This window comes from Xenopus tropicalis, chromosome 4 (genome assembly GCF_000004195.4).
Source record: "Xenopus tropicalis strain Nigerian chromosome 4, UCB_Xtro_10.0, whole genome shotgun sequence".
Lineage (NCBI taxonomy): Eukaryota > Metazoa > Chordata > Amphibia > Anura > Pipidae > Xenopus > Xenopus tropicalis.
In genome coordinates this window covers 148,042,628-148,058,163 of record NC_030680.2, presented here as the reverse complement: position 1 = coordinate 148,058,163, position 15,536 = coordinate 148,042,628, and the positions used below count along the sequence as shown (strand labels likewise).

The 15,536-nt window shown below is 44.2% G+C and overlaps 1 protein-coding gene across 2 annotated transcripts in view; it reads left to right on the top strand.

Annotated features, from left to right (window-relative positions):
* dennd6a (DENN/MADD domain containing 6A) overlaps window positions 1-15,536 on the top strand; it is a 40,630-nt gene that overhangs the window by 6,883 nt on the left and 18,211 nt on the right. For both annotated transcript variants that reach the window (XM_031901248.1, XM_031901249.1), the window contains exons 2-5: window positions 4,826-4,864; window positions 6,102-6,144; window positions 6,459-6,571; window positions 8,513-8,593. In XM_031901248.1, coding sequence (XP_031757108.1) covers window positions 4,826-4,864; window positions 6,102-6,144; window positions 6,459-6,571; window positions 8,513-8,593 — 276 coding nt within the window. The remainder of the gene's footprint in view (window positions 1-4,825; window positions 4,865-6,101; window positions 6,145-6,458; window positions 6,572-8,512; window positions 8,594-15,536) is intronic.

The window sequence follows — 15,536 nt, the reverse complement described above, 5'->3', positions numbered from 1 at the left end:
AGCCTTAGGACATTGGGTGCACATTTATATGAAAAATCCCATACCAATATCATATATGACAAAGGATCAGCGGTAAAGGGATATTATTAATTTAAAGGAGACATATAGCCAATCACAGCCCTGCAGTCACACAATCGAAGACAGGCTTCAGTTCCCTATCAGGTCAGTCTAGCTGCTGATTGGTTCCTATGGTTGGAAGCAGCAGGAAGTGGAACAGATGGGCAGGGCTAGGGGGGTTTTGGAGAATTTTTCAATAAATCAGCCTGAATCAACTTTTTAAAGCCCGTTCCTTCTATATTTATAGGAGTATAATGCACTGGCACATTTTTGTTTTCTGCACTATATGTCTCTTTTTAAGGTGATTGGGCTAAGAGGATGTGCTACATTAATGTTCTTTCTTCTTTCACTTTGATTCAGTAAATCTACGCAGGATCCAGTAGGTTTTTGCCAGTTATATAACATACAGAGCATTGTGTAAAGATTAATTCAGTGCCTAGTTCAGAACCTCTGATGCATTTCATTGGGACAATTAGTGTCACAAGTGTATAAAGAATGTCCGTGTTTTCCCATTAGCATATATTACATTAGTGGAAAATTATATTATCCCTTCCTATGCTGCTTATAATGAGATTTAAAAAAAAAAAATGTAAATGATAAGGATATTAGCAGTCACTGAGGGGTTCTGTGCCCATATAAAGACACAAGGCTGCAGGCTGAGTTATACAGGGAACTCTGAGTATCACTCATGTATTATAAGGGATAATGTACCCCCTACTGTAAATGATAAGGATATTAGCAGTCACTGAGGGGTTCTGTGCCCCCCATATAAAGGCACAAGGCTGCAGGCTGAGTTATACAGGGAACTCTGAGTATCACTCATGTATTATAAGGGATAATGTACCCCCTACTGTAAATGATAAGGATATTAGCAGTCACTGAGGGGTTCTGTGCCCATATAAAGGCACAAGGCTGCAGGCTGAGTTATACAGGGAACTCTGACTATCACTCATGTATTATAAGGGATAATGTACCCCCTACTGTAAATGATAAGGATATTAGCAGTCACTGAGGGGTTCTGTGCCCATATAAAGGCACAAGGCTGCAGGCTGAGTTATACAGGGAACTCTGAGTATCACTCATGTATTATAAGGGATAATGTACCCCCTACTGTAAATGATAAGGATATTAGCAGTCACTGAGGGGTTCTGTGCCCCCCATATAAAGGCACAAGGCTGCAGGCTGAGTTATACAGGGAACTCTGAGTATCACTCATGTATTATAAGGGATAATGTACCCCCTACTGTAAATGATAAGGATATTAGCAGTCACTGAGGGGTTCTGTGCCCCCCATATAAAGGCACAAGGCTGCAGGCTGAGTTATACAGGGAACTCTGAGTATCACTCATGTATTATAAGGGATACTGTACCCCCTACTGTAAATGATAAGGATATTAGCAGTCACTGAGGGGTTCTGTGCCCATATAAAGGCACAAGGCTGCAGGCAGGGATACTGTACTCTCTAAAAACTCTAAAACAGCACTAATATCTCAAGCGAAGGGTTTTACAAGACACGTTGCACAGAAACATTTTTATTCCTAAGTGTAAATACTGGAGATTCCCCGCCCAGGCTGGGACGTGGCTGGGTGACCTGGCTATAGGTGTGTTTCACAGATTGGATGTAGCTTCAGTTTAATAAATATATAATTTTACCAAGAAGTTTCCATAGTTATATTTACTTGTGTTCTAATTTCCCCTTCAATTCCTTCATGGCTGTTAACAAAAACATTCTATTGTGGGTAAATTGTAAACTTGTGTGTGTGATCACCCATAGTGCGCAGATAGTACAGCAAATAAAGTCCAAGCTAAACACACTGTCCATCCAAGGGAAATATTTATATTATTCCAATTGTGGCTGTGAAAACAATTCATTAGTCAATATCAATGCTTCTCGGTTGTTTTACTGGAATTTTGCTTACTGTCATTTTAATTATGATTAATATTGATTATTGCATTTTTTCACAGCCACAATTGAAATAATACGAATATAAATATTTCCTTTGGACGTACAGTGTGTTTATCTTGGGCTTTATTTGCAGTATTATCTGCTCACTATGTCACTCACAGGTATTTGTTTGTGATTTATAGTTCATCTTAATGATATGCTAATTGTATATCCAATGTCTAGATTAAGGGGGCAGGGCCCTACCTATTTATACAGGTATCGAACCCCTTATTCAGAAACCCATTATCCAGAAAGTTCTGAATTACAGAAAGCCCATCTCCCATAGAATTAATCAAATAATTCACATTTTTAAAAACTGATTTTTTTTGCTCTGTAATAATAAAACCGTACCTGTACTTGATCCCAACTAAGATATAATTACCCCTTATTGGGGGCAGAACAGCCCTATTGGGTTTATTTCATGGTTAAATGATTCCCTTTTCTCTGTAATAATAAAACAGTACCTGTACTTGATCCCAACTAAGATATAATTACCCCTTATTGGGGGCAGAACAGCCCTATTGGGTTTATTTAATGGTTAAATGATTCCCTTTTCTCTGTAATAATAAAACAGTACCTGTACTTGATCCCAACTAAGATATAATTACCCCTTATTGGGGCAGAACAGCCCTATTGGGTTTATTTCATGGTTAAATGATTCCCTTTTCTCTGTAATAATAAACAGTACCTGTACTTGATCCCAACTAAGATATAATTACCCCTTATTGGGGCAGAACAGCCCTATTGGGTTTATTTAATGGTTAAATGATTCCCTTTTCTCTGTAATAATAAAACAGTACCTGTACTTGATCCCAACTAAGATATAATTACCCCTTATTGGGGGCAGAACAGCCCTATTGGGTTTATTTAATGGTTAAATGATTCCCTTTTCTCTGTAATAATAAAACAGTACCTGTACTTGATCCCAACTAAGATATAATTACCCCTTATTGGGGCAGAACAGCCCTATTGGGTTTATTTAATGGTTAAATGATTCCCTTTTCTCTGTAATAATAAAACAGTACCTGTACTTGATCCCAACTAAGATATAATTACCCCTTATTGGGGCAGAACAGCCCTATTGGGTTTATTTCATGGTTAAATGATTCCCTTTTCTCTGTAATAATAAAACAGTACCTGTACTTGATCCCAACTAAGATATAATTACCCCTTATTGGGGGCAGAACAGCCCTATTGGGTTTATTACATGGTTAAATGATTTAATTTAAATTTAGTTTAAATGAGGAAAAGGAATCATTTAACCATTAAATAAACCCAATAGGATTGGACAAATATAATTTGCACCCATGTAAGTGAACAAAGCTTGGCCGTAGGAAGAAGATCATATCGTATAACTGAGGGAAAGGCCTTTCTGCTTGGGATACTCAGCTGGGAAAACTCTCAGGAACCCTTTCCCAGCAGGGAGCCCTTTGCTCTGTGCTGACTCGGCAGATTGCAGCCTCCTGGCAGCGCCACATACTCAGCATGATGGAAATATCCCCTCGGGCCCCAGAGGAGCAAATGAAAGGGAATATGATAAATGGCAGATACACAAACCCAATGCGTATCGGCTAGAAGCCTCCTAAGAGATATAGGCTGGCTGCATACTCATAGTCCCAGCTAAGGATGCTGGGAGTGGCGGCTCCATAAGAGATATAGGCTGGCTGTATACTCATAGCCTCAGCTAAGGATGCTGGGAGTGGCGGCTCCATAAGAGATATAGGCTGGCTGTATACTCATAGCCTCAGCTAAGGATGCTGGGAGTGGGGGGGTCTGTAAGAAGGGCAGGGTGGCTGTATACTCATAGTCCCAGCTAAGGATGCTGGGAGTGGGGGGGTCTGTAAGAAGGGCAGGGTGGCTGTATACTCATAGTCCCAGCTAAGGATGCTGGGAGTGGGGGGGTCTGTAAGAAGGGCAGGGTGGCTGCATACTCATAGTCCCAGCTAAGGATGCTGGGAGTGGCGGCTCCATAAGAGATATAGGCTGGCTGTATACTCATAGCCTCAGCTAAGGATGCTGGGAGTGGGGGGGTCTGTAAGAAGGGCAGGGTGGCTGTATACTCATAGTCCCAGCTAAGGATGCTGGGAGTGGGGGGGTCTGTAAGAAGGGCAGGGTGGCTGTATACTCATAGTCCCAGCTAAGGATGCTGGGAGTGGGGGGGTCTGTAAGAAGGGCAGGGTGGCTGCATACTCATAGTCCCAGCTATGGATGCTGGGAGTGGGGGGGTCTGTAAGAAGGGCAGGGTGGCTGTATACTCATAGTCCCAGCTAAGGATGCTGGGAGTGGGGGGATCTGTAAGAAGGGCAGGGTGGCTGTATACTCATAGTCCCAGCTATGGATGCTGGGAGTGGGGGGGTCTGTAAGAAGGGCAGGGTGGCTGTATACTCATAGTCCCAGCTAAGGATGCTGGGAGTGGGGGGGTCTGTAAGAAGGGCAGGGTGGCTGCATACTCATAGTCCCAGCTAAGGATGCTGGGAGTGGGGGGGTCTGTAAGAAGGGCAGGGTGGCTGCATACTCATAGTCCCAGCTAAGGATGCTGGGAGTGGGGGGGTCTGTAAGAAGGGCAGGGTGGCTGTATACTCATAGTCCCAGCTAAGGATGCTGGGAGTGGGGGGGTCTGTAAGAAGGGCAGGGTGGCTGTATACTCATAGTCCCAGCTAAGGATGCTGGGAGTGGGGGGGTCTGTAAGAAGGGCAGGGTGGCTGTATACTCATAGTCCCAGCTAAGGATGCTGGGAGTGGGGGGGTCTGTAAGAAGGGCAGGGTGGCTGGATAATGTTGTTCTGTTACTATAACCAGTTTTTTTTTTTTTGCATTTCTCCAGGCGCTGTACCCCCCTCATGCCAATCTGACAGATAAAGAGGTAAGTGAGATTGCACTGGGCGCCATGTTACATTGGTTATTGGCCAGTGCGCTGGGGGGGCGGAGCTACAAGGGGCAGAGGGCACTTCCACATAGCCTGGAACAGCACAGATACAGCTCCTGTAATAAAACCATAAAATGTTATGTAACCCAATGAGATCCTATTGGCCAGAACTTGCCCCATCACAACTCACATTACTGATTTATCCCTGTTCCCCCCACTCACCCCTCCTCGCTGCCTTCTAATTGATAAAAGGAAATCACATGACACTACTAATGACTTAATGAAAGATACAGAATTATTGGCACTGTAGGCGGCACATTGTGTCCCGTGGCCGCTGTTTTACACAGGGGCATTTGGGGGCACAGTTGGAAAATGTAGTACTTTTAGTTTGCCTCAAACCTTGGGTTAACTCCTAAATGACAAGAAAAAAAAGCTTTTTGCCATGGGATATCCTCATCCTGCCATGGAAGCCTTAAAGGGGAACTCCACCCAAACAACTTTTTGAAAAGTAAACATAATTTCAAGCAACTTTGCAATATACATCAATTAAAAAAAAATGCAGCCTTTTCATGGTGTTCAATGTAATAATCTGGTTTGGAACAGTTCCCTAAGCCCCACCCCCTGTTCCCTAAGCCCACCCCCTGTTCCCTAAGCCCCGCCCCCTGTTCCCCTGCTGATCTGGCTACTTTGTGACTCAAATAAAATGTAATAGTAGTCGCCTGCCCTCAGCCTGCCTTCAGCCTGCCTCCTCCCAATCCCACAATCCCCTGCTGCACACGTGATGTCAATAAGGAAAGGAACATCCCAGTGCAATGCATTGTGGGTTATGAAGTTCCTGCAGGCTGTCTGTAAGCTGTGGGGAAGTTGTTGTTGATGCAGAAAGAGATTTCTGCTGGATTTCAACATATAAAAATTGGATTTATTCCTACTTTTTGAAGGAACAGATTACAGGGATAGGGGTTTCTGTGTTGTGTGGGGCTCTGTAATACAGACCCCTCCCAAGTTACTTATCTCCGCCCACTTTACTAGACATAAGGCTGGGTGATGGGAGTTTTTTGGGAGGAATTAAGAAGGATTATAGGGGAAAAGAAGACGGTAATTTGTAGACAGGACAGTCACCCCTATAGAAGCAAGGGGAGTCCCTCCCAATAGCATTATGTATATCCTTCATTTAAGGAAACATACAATGGCTTAGGGCATAAAATACTATTATTTTGTTTACATTTTCTTACAGAAAACCAGCATTTGTTATCTGTCCTTTCCAGATTCTAATTCAGGTATGTATATCTATTTTATCTTCACGGTATCCTTTATACACCCCCCCCCCCCCCCAAGTATAGGCACATTGGGCTTCTTGATAGCCAGATGGTCTACACTTGTGTGATTCAGGGATTATGGGGCCCTTAGCCTGCATTACTGCCCCTCAGTCTGTTAAGTTATACAACCAATCCCCCAATTTAAGCTAGATGCCCGGCTTTTTCATGGCAGTCTTGGCACTGCCCACCAGCAGCCATCTTGCTTTTCTATAGATGAAAATCTACATATGATCACACTGAGTAGATGGTACATTATACATCGGCCTTTGTTTCAGGTTGTCTCGGAGACACACAGTTTTGCTTCAGATTCCGACAGTCGACTGGAAGGAGGGCCTCCCTGCACTGTGCCAATGATCTGACCGACAGGGAATCCCCGGTTTATTTGAAGGTTAGCATTATCCTAAAGGTTGGGTTGGAACTGTGTTGAAGAATACGTAAGCCTTTTATTTTAAATCCCCCAAAATAACACACCGTTCTCCCTGCTTGAAAATTTATTTTGTTTCTCTATTACAAGCAGTTAAACTGCAGCTCTTTTACTGACTTCCTTGTCTTGTGTGAAGCTTTTTTGCTTTCTGGGCACTCATCTCTCCAACTATGAAGATGTGCCTACTGGGCATGCTCACTGACTCTGTTCCAATTAAAATCAGTCAGGCACGTGCACTAGGTCATCATAGTCGGAGAGAAGTAGGTGGAGCTTATTCTTAGACAAGGAAGTCGGCAGAAGAGCTGCAGTTAAACTGACTGTAATAGAGAAACAAAATAAATCCATATTCTAGTTCTCCTAGTTCTCCTATTCCAAATCTTTGGTTTTGTCGTCCATCATGAAAAGGTTGTAGCAGTTCATTTAAATTTTGTGAAGGTGAACACCCCCCCTTTATCATTTTTTATTTTATATTTAATGTCCCCAGTTGAGGACTTATCTAGATATCCAGTCATATCCAGATAATCAACAGAATGGTTTATAAGAAAACAAATTCCTGCTCAAGATCTGTGTTGAATTTTGGCTGAACAGGGATATATTTAATAGGGATCTCCACCCAAATTCTACATTCTTTCAAAGAAAATGAAAGAAACTTTCCAGGCAGCTTGAAACAATGCGGCAGAAGTCAATTCTCCTCCAGGTCTGATAACCATCGGCCTTATGTTACATTGTTTCAGCAGTCAGAACCAAAAGGGCAGCGTGTATTAACAGCCAGACATATACAGGTATGGGATCTGTTATACAGAATTATTGGGACCTGGGGTTTTCTGGATAAGGGATCTTTCTGTAATTTGGATCTTCATAACTTAAGTCTGCTAAATATCATTTAACCATTAAATAAACCCAATAGGGCTGTTCTGCCCCCAATAAGGGGTAATTATATCTTAGTTGGGATCAAGTACAGGTACTGTTTTATTATTACAGAGAAAAGGGGAATCATTTAACCATTAAATAAACCCAATAGGGCTGTTCTGCCCCAATAAGGGGTAATTATATCTTAGTTGGGATCAAGTACAGGTACTGTTTTATTATTACAGAGAAAAGGGGAATCATTTAACCATTAAATAAACCCAATAGGGCTGTTCTGCCCCAATAAGGGGTAATTATATCTTAGTTGGGATCAAGTACAGGTACTGTTTTATTATTACAGAGAAAAGGGAATCATTTAACCATTAAATAAACCCAATAGGGCTGTTCAGCCCCAATAAGGGGTAATTATATCTTAGTTGGGATCAAGTACAGGTACTGTTTTATTATTACAGGGAAAAGGGAATAATTTAACCATTAAATAAACCCAATAGGGCTGTTCTGCCCCAATAAGGGGTAATTATATCTTAGTTGGGATCAAGTACAGGTACTGTTTTATTATTACAGAGAGAAGGGAATCATTTTTAAGAATTAGAATTATTTGCTTATAATGGAGTCTATGGGAGATGGCCTTTCCATATTTCGGAATTTTCTAGATAATGGGTTTCCTGATAAGGGATCCTATACCTGTACTGCTTTTAATTGCAATTGCATTTCCATATAACTTTGAAAACCACTGGAAATATTTAATTTTATGTTGGAGTGATCAGAATTCCAAAAGGCAGATTTTTGGGTGGAGTTATCAGGTTGAAATTTTTAAAATGATATCATTTTTCTCAAACACAGCTGTGAAATGAACCATAAATTCTTCTGGCAGATACGCAGGCAGCTTTTATACCTGGGAAGCCGTAGCTTTGCGCTAAGCTCATCCAAAAGGAAATGACCCGGAGACGTTGCCGCTAAATTGGCCAATTATGCTTGGTTCTGCTCACATGAAGGAGACACAACTTATTGATGGGATTTGTGTTTTTCTTTGTGCAGAAAGATCCAGCCTGTTTCTATGGTTACGTTTACTTCCGGCAAGTCCGAGACAAGACGTTGAAAAGAGGCTATTTTCAAAAGGTAATTATCAATATGGCGTATGGGCAAGGTTGGCCTGCATGGCAGAGAATGCAATCGCCCTGGCTCACTCACCATCCTTTATATGCAAACAGCATTTACAGATGAAATATCCGCCTCCTTTCCTTTATTTTACCCCAAATTTATCCACATGCTGAAGCCATGGTTTGGCATAAACCCCAATGATTTCATTTGTTAGCATGGAACCTTCCCAGAATCCTTTCCATATGCTGCTGTGCCTGGAAGACACTGATAACAGTGTATGCGATAGATAAATTATAATTTCCTATTGACCCAGTTAGACAGTACTGAGCCAGTGAATATTCTAACCACTCTGCTGGTTAGTGGCTTCTTACTGGTTAATCCACTTGGCCTGTTAAGGTGCCCATACACCTGAAGATCCGCTTGCTTCGCGATGTTGCCAAGCGAGTGTATCTTTTCCCGATATCCCAACCTAGGGGTGGGTGATACCGGAGGAATTTAGGCTAATATAATGACGGGTATAGGCAAAGTCGGTCCGGGGACCGCATTAACGAGCCGATGCAGTCCCAGATCCGACTAGATTTTCTAACCTGCTCGACCGAGATCTGGCCAATTTCAGGCCAGATATCGGTCGGGCAGGCCCATCGGTAGTGCCCATACACGGGCCGATTAGCTGCCGAATCGGTCTATGGGACCCATATCGACAGCTAGAATCGGCCCGTGTATGGGTACCTTTACTCTATTGCGACTTTTAAGTGATTAAGATTCCATGGCCATAAATGACATATAAAGCTTGGCCATACACAAGAAGATACGCAAGGTCGGATTAACAAGCAGCTAGATCTTTCCCTCCTAAGGTGGCCGATATCGGGCTGATCCAGTTGTTTGACCCAAGGGACAAATGATCGGATCACAACGGCGGGGCTACAGTCTTAACGAGTCAAACTGGTAGCTTATATCTGCCCCAGTATGGCCACCTTTAGTCTAGTGTTTCATAATTACTTGTATTCATGTTAGGGATTTGTAACCTGTTACCTTTCTAGCAAACTACAACTCCCAGCATTAGAGCCAGAGGTTCAAGTTGGGTTCCCCAGATTCACACAGAGTCCCAAGTGTTATATCTCTTGCCAGTTTGCCTATTGGCCATCCAGCTAGATTTGCTTTAGCTTGCCAACATGACTCATGCCTCAAATTGCATCTTCCCTGCAGGTAATGTCGGACTACTTGGCAAGCAGTGTTTGTTGTTACCCATGGATTGGCTAAGATAATAATCATTCTTTAACCTGTGTAGGATATCTGCCCCCACCCAGCGTTGTGCCAAGGCCTGCATTTAGTTTGGATAACAAGAAGGCACACACTTAATCAAGGCACACCATCTAATGGAGTAAAATAAAATAACTATACTTTATTGATTTATTTCTAAAAAGTTGTTAAAACCATATACACGGGGAATAGGAAAGGTTAAAAGAAAGAATTCCTATGTTTGTTGGAGTTGGAACTGTTTCACTATTTATAATGCAACATTATAACAGTGTCGCAATTAGGAATTTTAAACTGTGATTGTTACTAGAGGACAGTTACATGTATCGCACTATATCAGTTGCTAAATAGTCGCATATGCTGGTGAGGGATCAACGGTTTCTTCAGTGAGTGGGAATTAGCCTCGATAACCACTCAAGAGACAACACTTATCATGTGTCAATCACGCTTAACTAAATGTTTTATTAGGTTCTAGTTCTCCCTAGATAAAACCCACCCAGGCCTTCGACTGACTATATTTCTACAACGTAGATGGAGATTAATTATTGCAATCGATACACATGAATTTGGCCCGTATTTGAGAACAGGGCTGCAAAAGTAAGATGCTGCCCGCCAGGCGGTCCTCCTTATGCTGTTTATTATACTACGGATAGGCGGAGATGATCATATCAGTGGCTGTATTTTAGGGCTCAAGGTAAGTATCGTATGTGTCAACTCCTTGCACAGTGTACTCTATCATATGGTACAAGGAGCTAATCATTGGTATATTGAAATAGATGGCGCGCCTCTCCAAATCATTTATTACTGGGTGCGTCCTGTTCGTAGTTTTAACAGAAGGAATCTCCGTGTTGTTCTAAAGATTATATAGATACTTAAGCCAAATTCGCACTATACGTTCAACTGGAAGGATGTGATATGGTATTTAGCAATTTTATGTACTCTCCAACTGATACGTATATTGCCGAAAGCTGTTTACCGAAAATGGCAACTGGTACTGTTCAGTACTTCAGTACTGTTAGTGCTTATGCACCTCCGCAATTAAACATTAGAGTGTTATCACTGCCCAATACCAACTATTTACCCAGGGATTGCCGTCTCTACCGCCCGTGCTGGCCGGCAGCCTACCCAATGACAAGCCGTTATATAATTATCGCTGCCGCAGCCGGCCCACGGATTAATATCTCCGCCACTTACGCGGATCGACACCCCGCCTATTGCCTAAAATTAAGGCTAGATCCCTGCTTCGGTATCGGTTTCCTACCTGCAAGTACTACAGTCTAATTCGACAGTCATGCAGGAGAGGCCTGCATTTAGGCTTCTGTTGGCACCGCACTGTGTACTTAGTGCAGATGAGGCAGAGATCGGTTTATGGAGCTGGCGGCACAATCGGCAGATTCCTGGATTCTCGCCAATACCGGGAGAAACAGATTAATTTATAGCAGCCAAGACGCTGATTTTGTTTTCTTTTTCCTCAAAGCGTTCTGAGACCAAAGAGCCACCCTCTCTCAAGAGCCGAAATGAGAGATTGTAGTACGTGGGCATGGTGGTCCAACCTGAATTACCATAAAAAATAGCTATTCCTTTATCAGAATGAATCTATATATAGGGAACATCTACCCACCAACTCCCCTTTCCCATGCAGTTTGCAGTTTAATCCACAAATATTATTACATAGTAAGTTAGGTGGAAAAAGACATACGTCCATCGAGTTCAAGCTTTTATGCCTATATATAACCTGCCTAACTGCCAGTTGATCCAGAGGAAGGCAAAAAACCCCATCTGAAGCCTCTCTAATTTGCCGCAGAGGGGAAAAAATTCCTTCCTGACTCCAAGATGGCAATCGGACCCGTCCCTGGGGCAACTAGTACTAAGAGCTATCTCCCATACCCCTGTATTCCCTCACTTGTACTGAGAGCTATCTCCCATAACCCTGTATTCCCTCACTTGTACTGAGAGCTATCCCCCCTACCCCTGTATTCCCTCACTTGTACTGAGAGCTATCTCCCCTACCCCTGTATTCCCTCACTTGTACTGAGAGCTCTCCCCCCTACCCCTGTATTCCCTCACTTGTACTGAGAGCTCTCCCCCCTACCCCTGTATTCCCTCACTTGTACTGAGAGCTATCCCCCCTACCCCTGTATTCCCTCACTTGTACTGAGAGCTATCCCCCTACCCCTGTATTCCCTCACTTGTACTGAGAGCTATCTCCCTCCCCTGTTCCCTCCTTTGAGCTCCCCCTACCCCTGTATTCCCTCACTTGTACTGAGAGCTCTCCCCCCTACCCTGTATTCCCTCACTTGTACTGAGAAGCTATCCCCCCTACCCCTGTATTCCCTCACTTGTACTGAGAGCTATCCCCCTACCCCTGTATTCCCTCACTTGTACTGAGAGCTATCCCCCTACCCCTGTATTCCCTCACTTGTACTGAGAGCTCTCCCCCCTACCCCTGTATTCCCTCACTTGTACTGAGAGCTCTCCCCCTACCCCTGTATTCCCTCACTTGTACTGAGAGCTATCTCCCCTACCCCTGTATTCCCTCACTTGTACTGAGAGCTATCCCCCCTACCCCTGTATTCCCTCACTTGTACTGAGAGCTATCTCCCCTACCCCTGTATTCCCTCACTTGTACTGAGAGCTATCTCCCCTACCCCTGTATTCCCTCACTTGTACTGAGAGCTATCTCCCCCTACCCCTGTATTCCCTCACTTGTACTGAGAGCTATCCCCCTACCCCTGTATTCCCTCACTTGTACTGAGAGCTATCCCCCCTACCCCTGTATTCCCTCACTTGTACTGAGAGCTATCTCCCCTACCCCTGTATTCCCTCACTTGTACTGAGAGCTATCCCCCCCTCTACTCCCTGTATTCCCTCACTTGTACTGAGAGCTATCCCCCATACCCCTGTATTCCCTCACTTATACTGAGAGCTATCTCCCCTACCCCTGTTTCCCTCACTTGTACTGAGAGCTATCTCCCCTACCCCTGTATTCCCTCACTATACTGAGAGCTATCTCCCCTACCCCTGTATTCCCTCACTTGTACTGAGGAGCTATCCCCCCTACCCCTGTATCCCTCACTTGTACTGAGAGCTATCCCCCTACCCCTGTATTTCCCTCACTTGTACTGAGAGCTATCTCCCCTACCCCTGTATTCCCTCACTTGTACTGAGAGCTATCTCCCCTACCCCTGTATTCCCTCACTTATGTACTGAGAGCTATCTCCCCTACCCCTGTATCCCTCACTTGTACTGAGAGCTATCTCCCATACCCCTGTATTCCCTCACTTGTACTGAGAGCTATCCCCCCCTACCCCTGTATTCCCTCACTTGTACTGAGAGCTATCCCCCCTACCCCTGTATTCCCTCACTTGTACTGAGAGCTATCTCCCTCCCCTTATCCCCACTTGTACTGGGCTTCCCTACCCCTTATCCTATGTACTGAGAGCTATCCCCCCTACCCCTGTATTCCCTCACTTGTACTGAGAGCTATCTCCCCTTACCCCTGTATTCCCCTCACTTGTACTGAGAGCTATCTCCCCTACCCCTGTATTCCCTCACTTGTACTGAGAGCTATCTCCCCTACCCCTGTATTCCCTCACTTGTACTGAGAGCTATCTCCCCTACCCCTGTATTCCCTCACTTGTACTGAGAGCTATCTCCCCTACCCCTGTATTCCCTCACTTGTACTGAGAGCTATCCCCCTACCCCTGTATTCCCTCACTTGTACTGAGAGCTATCTCCCATACCCCTGTATTCCTCACTTGTACTGAGAGCTATCTCCCTACCCCTGTATTCCCTCACTTGTACTGAGAGCTATCCCCCCTACCCCTGTATTCCCTCACTTGTACTGAGAGCTATCCCCCCTACCCCTGTATTCCCTCACTTTGTACTGAGAGCTATCCCCCTACCCCTGTATTCCCTCACTTGTACTGAGGCTATCCCCCTACCCCTGTATTCCCTCACTTGTACTGAGAGCTATCTCCCATACCCCTGTATTCCCTCACTTGTACTGAGAGCTATCTCCCCTACCCCTGTATTCCCTCACTTGTTACTGAGAGCTATCTCCCCTACCCCTGTATTCCCTCACTTGTACTGAGAGCTATCTCCCCTACCCCTGTATTCCCTCACTTGTACTGAGAGCTATCCCCCCTACCCCTGTATTCCCTCACTTGTACTGAGAGCTATCTCCCCTACCCCTGTATTCCCTCACTTGTACTGAGAGCTATCTCCCCTACCCCTGTATTCCCTCACTTGTACTGAGAGCTATCCCCCCTACCCCGGTATTCCCTCACTTGTACTGAGAGCTATCTCCCCTACCCCTGTATTCCCTCACTTGTACTGAGAGCTATCCCCCCTACCCCTGTATTCCCTCACTTGTACTGAGAGCTATCTCCCCTACCCCTGTATTCCCTCACTTGTACTGAGAGCTATCCCCCCTACCCCTGTATTCCCTCACTTGTACTGAGAGCTATCTCCCATAACCCTGTATTCCCTCACTTGCTAAATACCCACCCAGCCCCTTCTTGTACCTATATCAGCCAGTACGACTGATTCAGGGGGGGAATCCCGCAACCTCACAGCTCTCACAGTAACAAACCCTTTCCGAATATTTAAACGGAACCTCCCTTCTTCTAAACGGAGTGGGTGCCCTCGTGCCCGTTGGAAGGCCCTACTGGTAAATAAAGCATTAGAGAGGTTATTATATGATCCCCTTATATATTTATACATAGTTATCATATCCACCCTTCCCCAGTGTAAACAGACCCAACTGGGCCAGCCTTTCCCCATAACTGAGACTTTCCATACCCTTTACCAGCTTAGTTGCCCTTCTCTGGACCCTCTCTAACTCAGTAATGTCCCGTTTGAGCACTGGAGACCAAATCTGAACAGCATATTCTAGATGGGGCCTTACCAGCGCTCTGTAAAGGGGAAGAATAACCCCCTCCTCCCGTGAATCTATACCCCATTTAATACAGCTCAAAACCTTGTTTGCCCTTGCAGCTGCTGCCTGGCATTGCTTGCTACAGCCAAGTTTATTATCTACAAGGACTCCAAGCTCCTTCTCCATTATGGATTTGCCCAGTGCAATCCCATTAAGGGTATAAGTGGGGGCATATTGTTACCCCCCAGGTGCATGACCTTACATTTATCCACATTAAATCCCATCTGCCACTTATTGGCACTCACTAATTTATTGTTCAGGTACCGGTTATTTATATAGGGTAACACATTACATTAACCATTACAGTGTGCCTGTAGCCAGTTTATAGGCTTTACCTGTTTGCTCTTTCAGCCTAAGAATGAATGTTCTGCTGTCCCAAGATAATCATAGCTTTACCTGCTGCGATCTGTGCCCTACAGTCAGGGCTTCCCCACAGCTCTGTTGGCATTCATAGGGGATAATGAGATGTTTTTATGGGCTCAGAGTTGTATGTGGGTAAAGCTAAGTATTAGTCTTTTATTATATATATGACCAAAATACATGTCACTCAGTAAGCCAGGTCAGTGACTCTCTAAACCGGTACTATTTGATACATTAGTTGCGGGTATTTCTCAGCAGAAGCAGCTTCTGTCCCTATTGTCCCTCCCTGACTTTACTTGGCTGAAGCTTTATTAGCAACCAGTATATCCCATTGGAGTTCCATAAAGATATAAACCTGTATATACCTTTATATACCTGCTCTTATATTTGTTTCCTACTACTTTC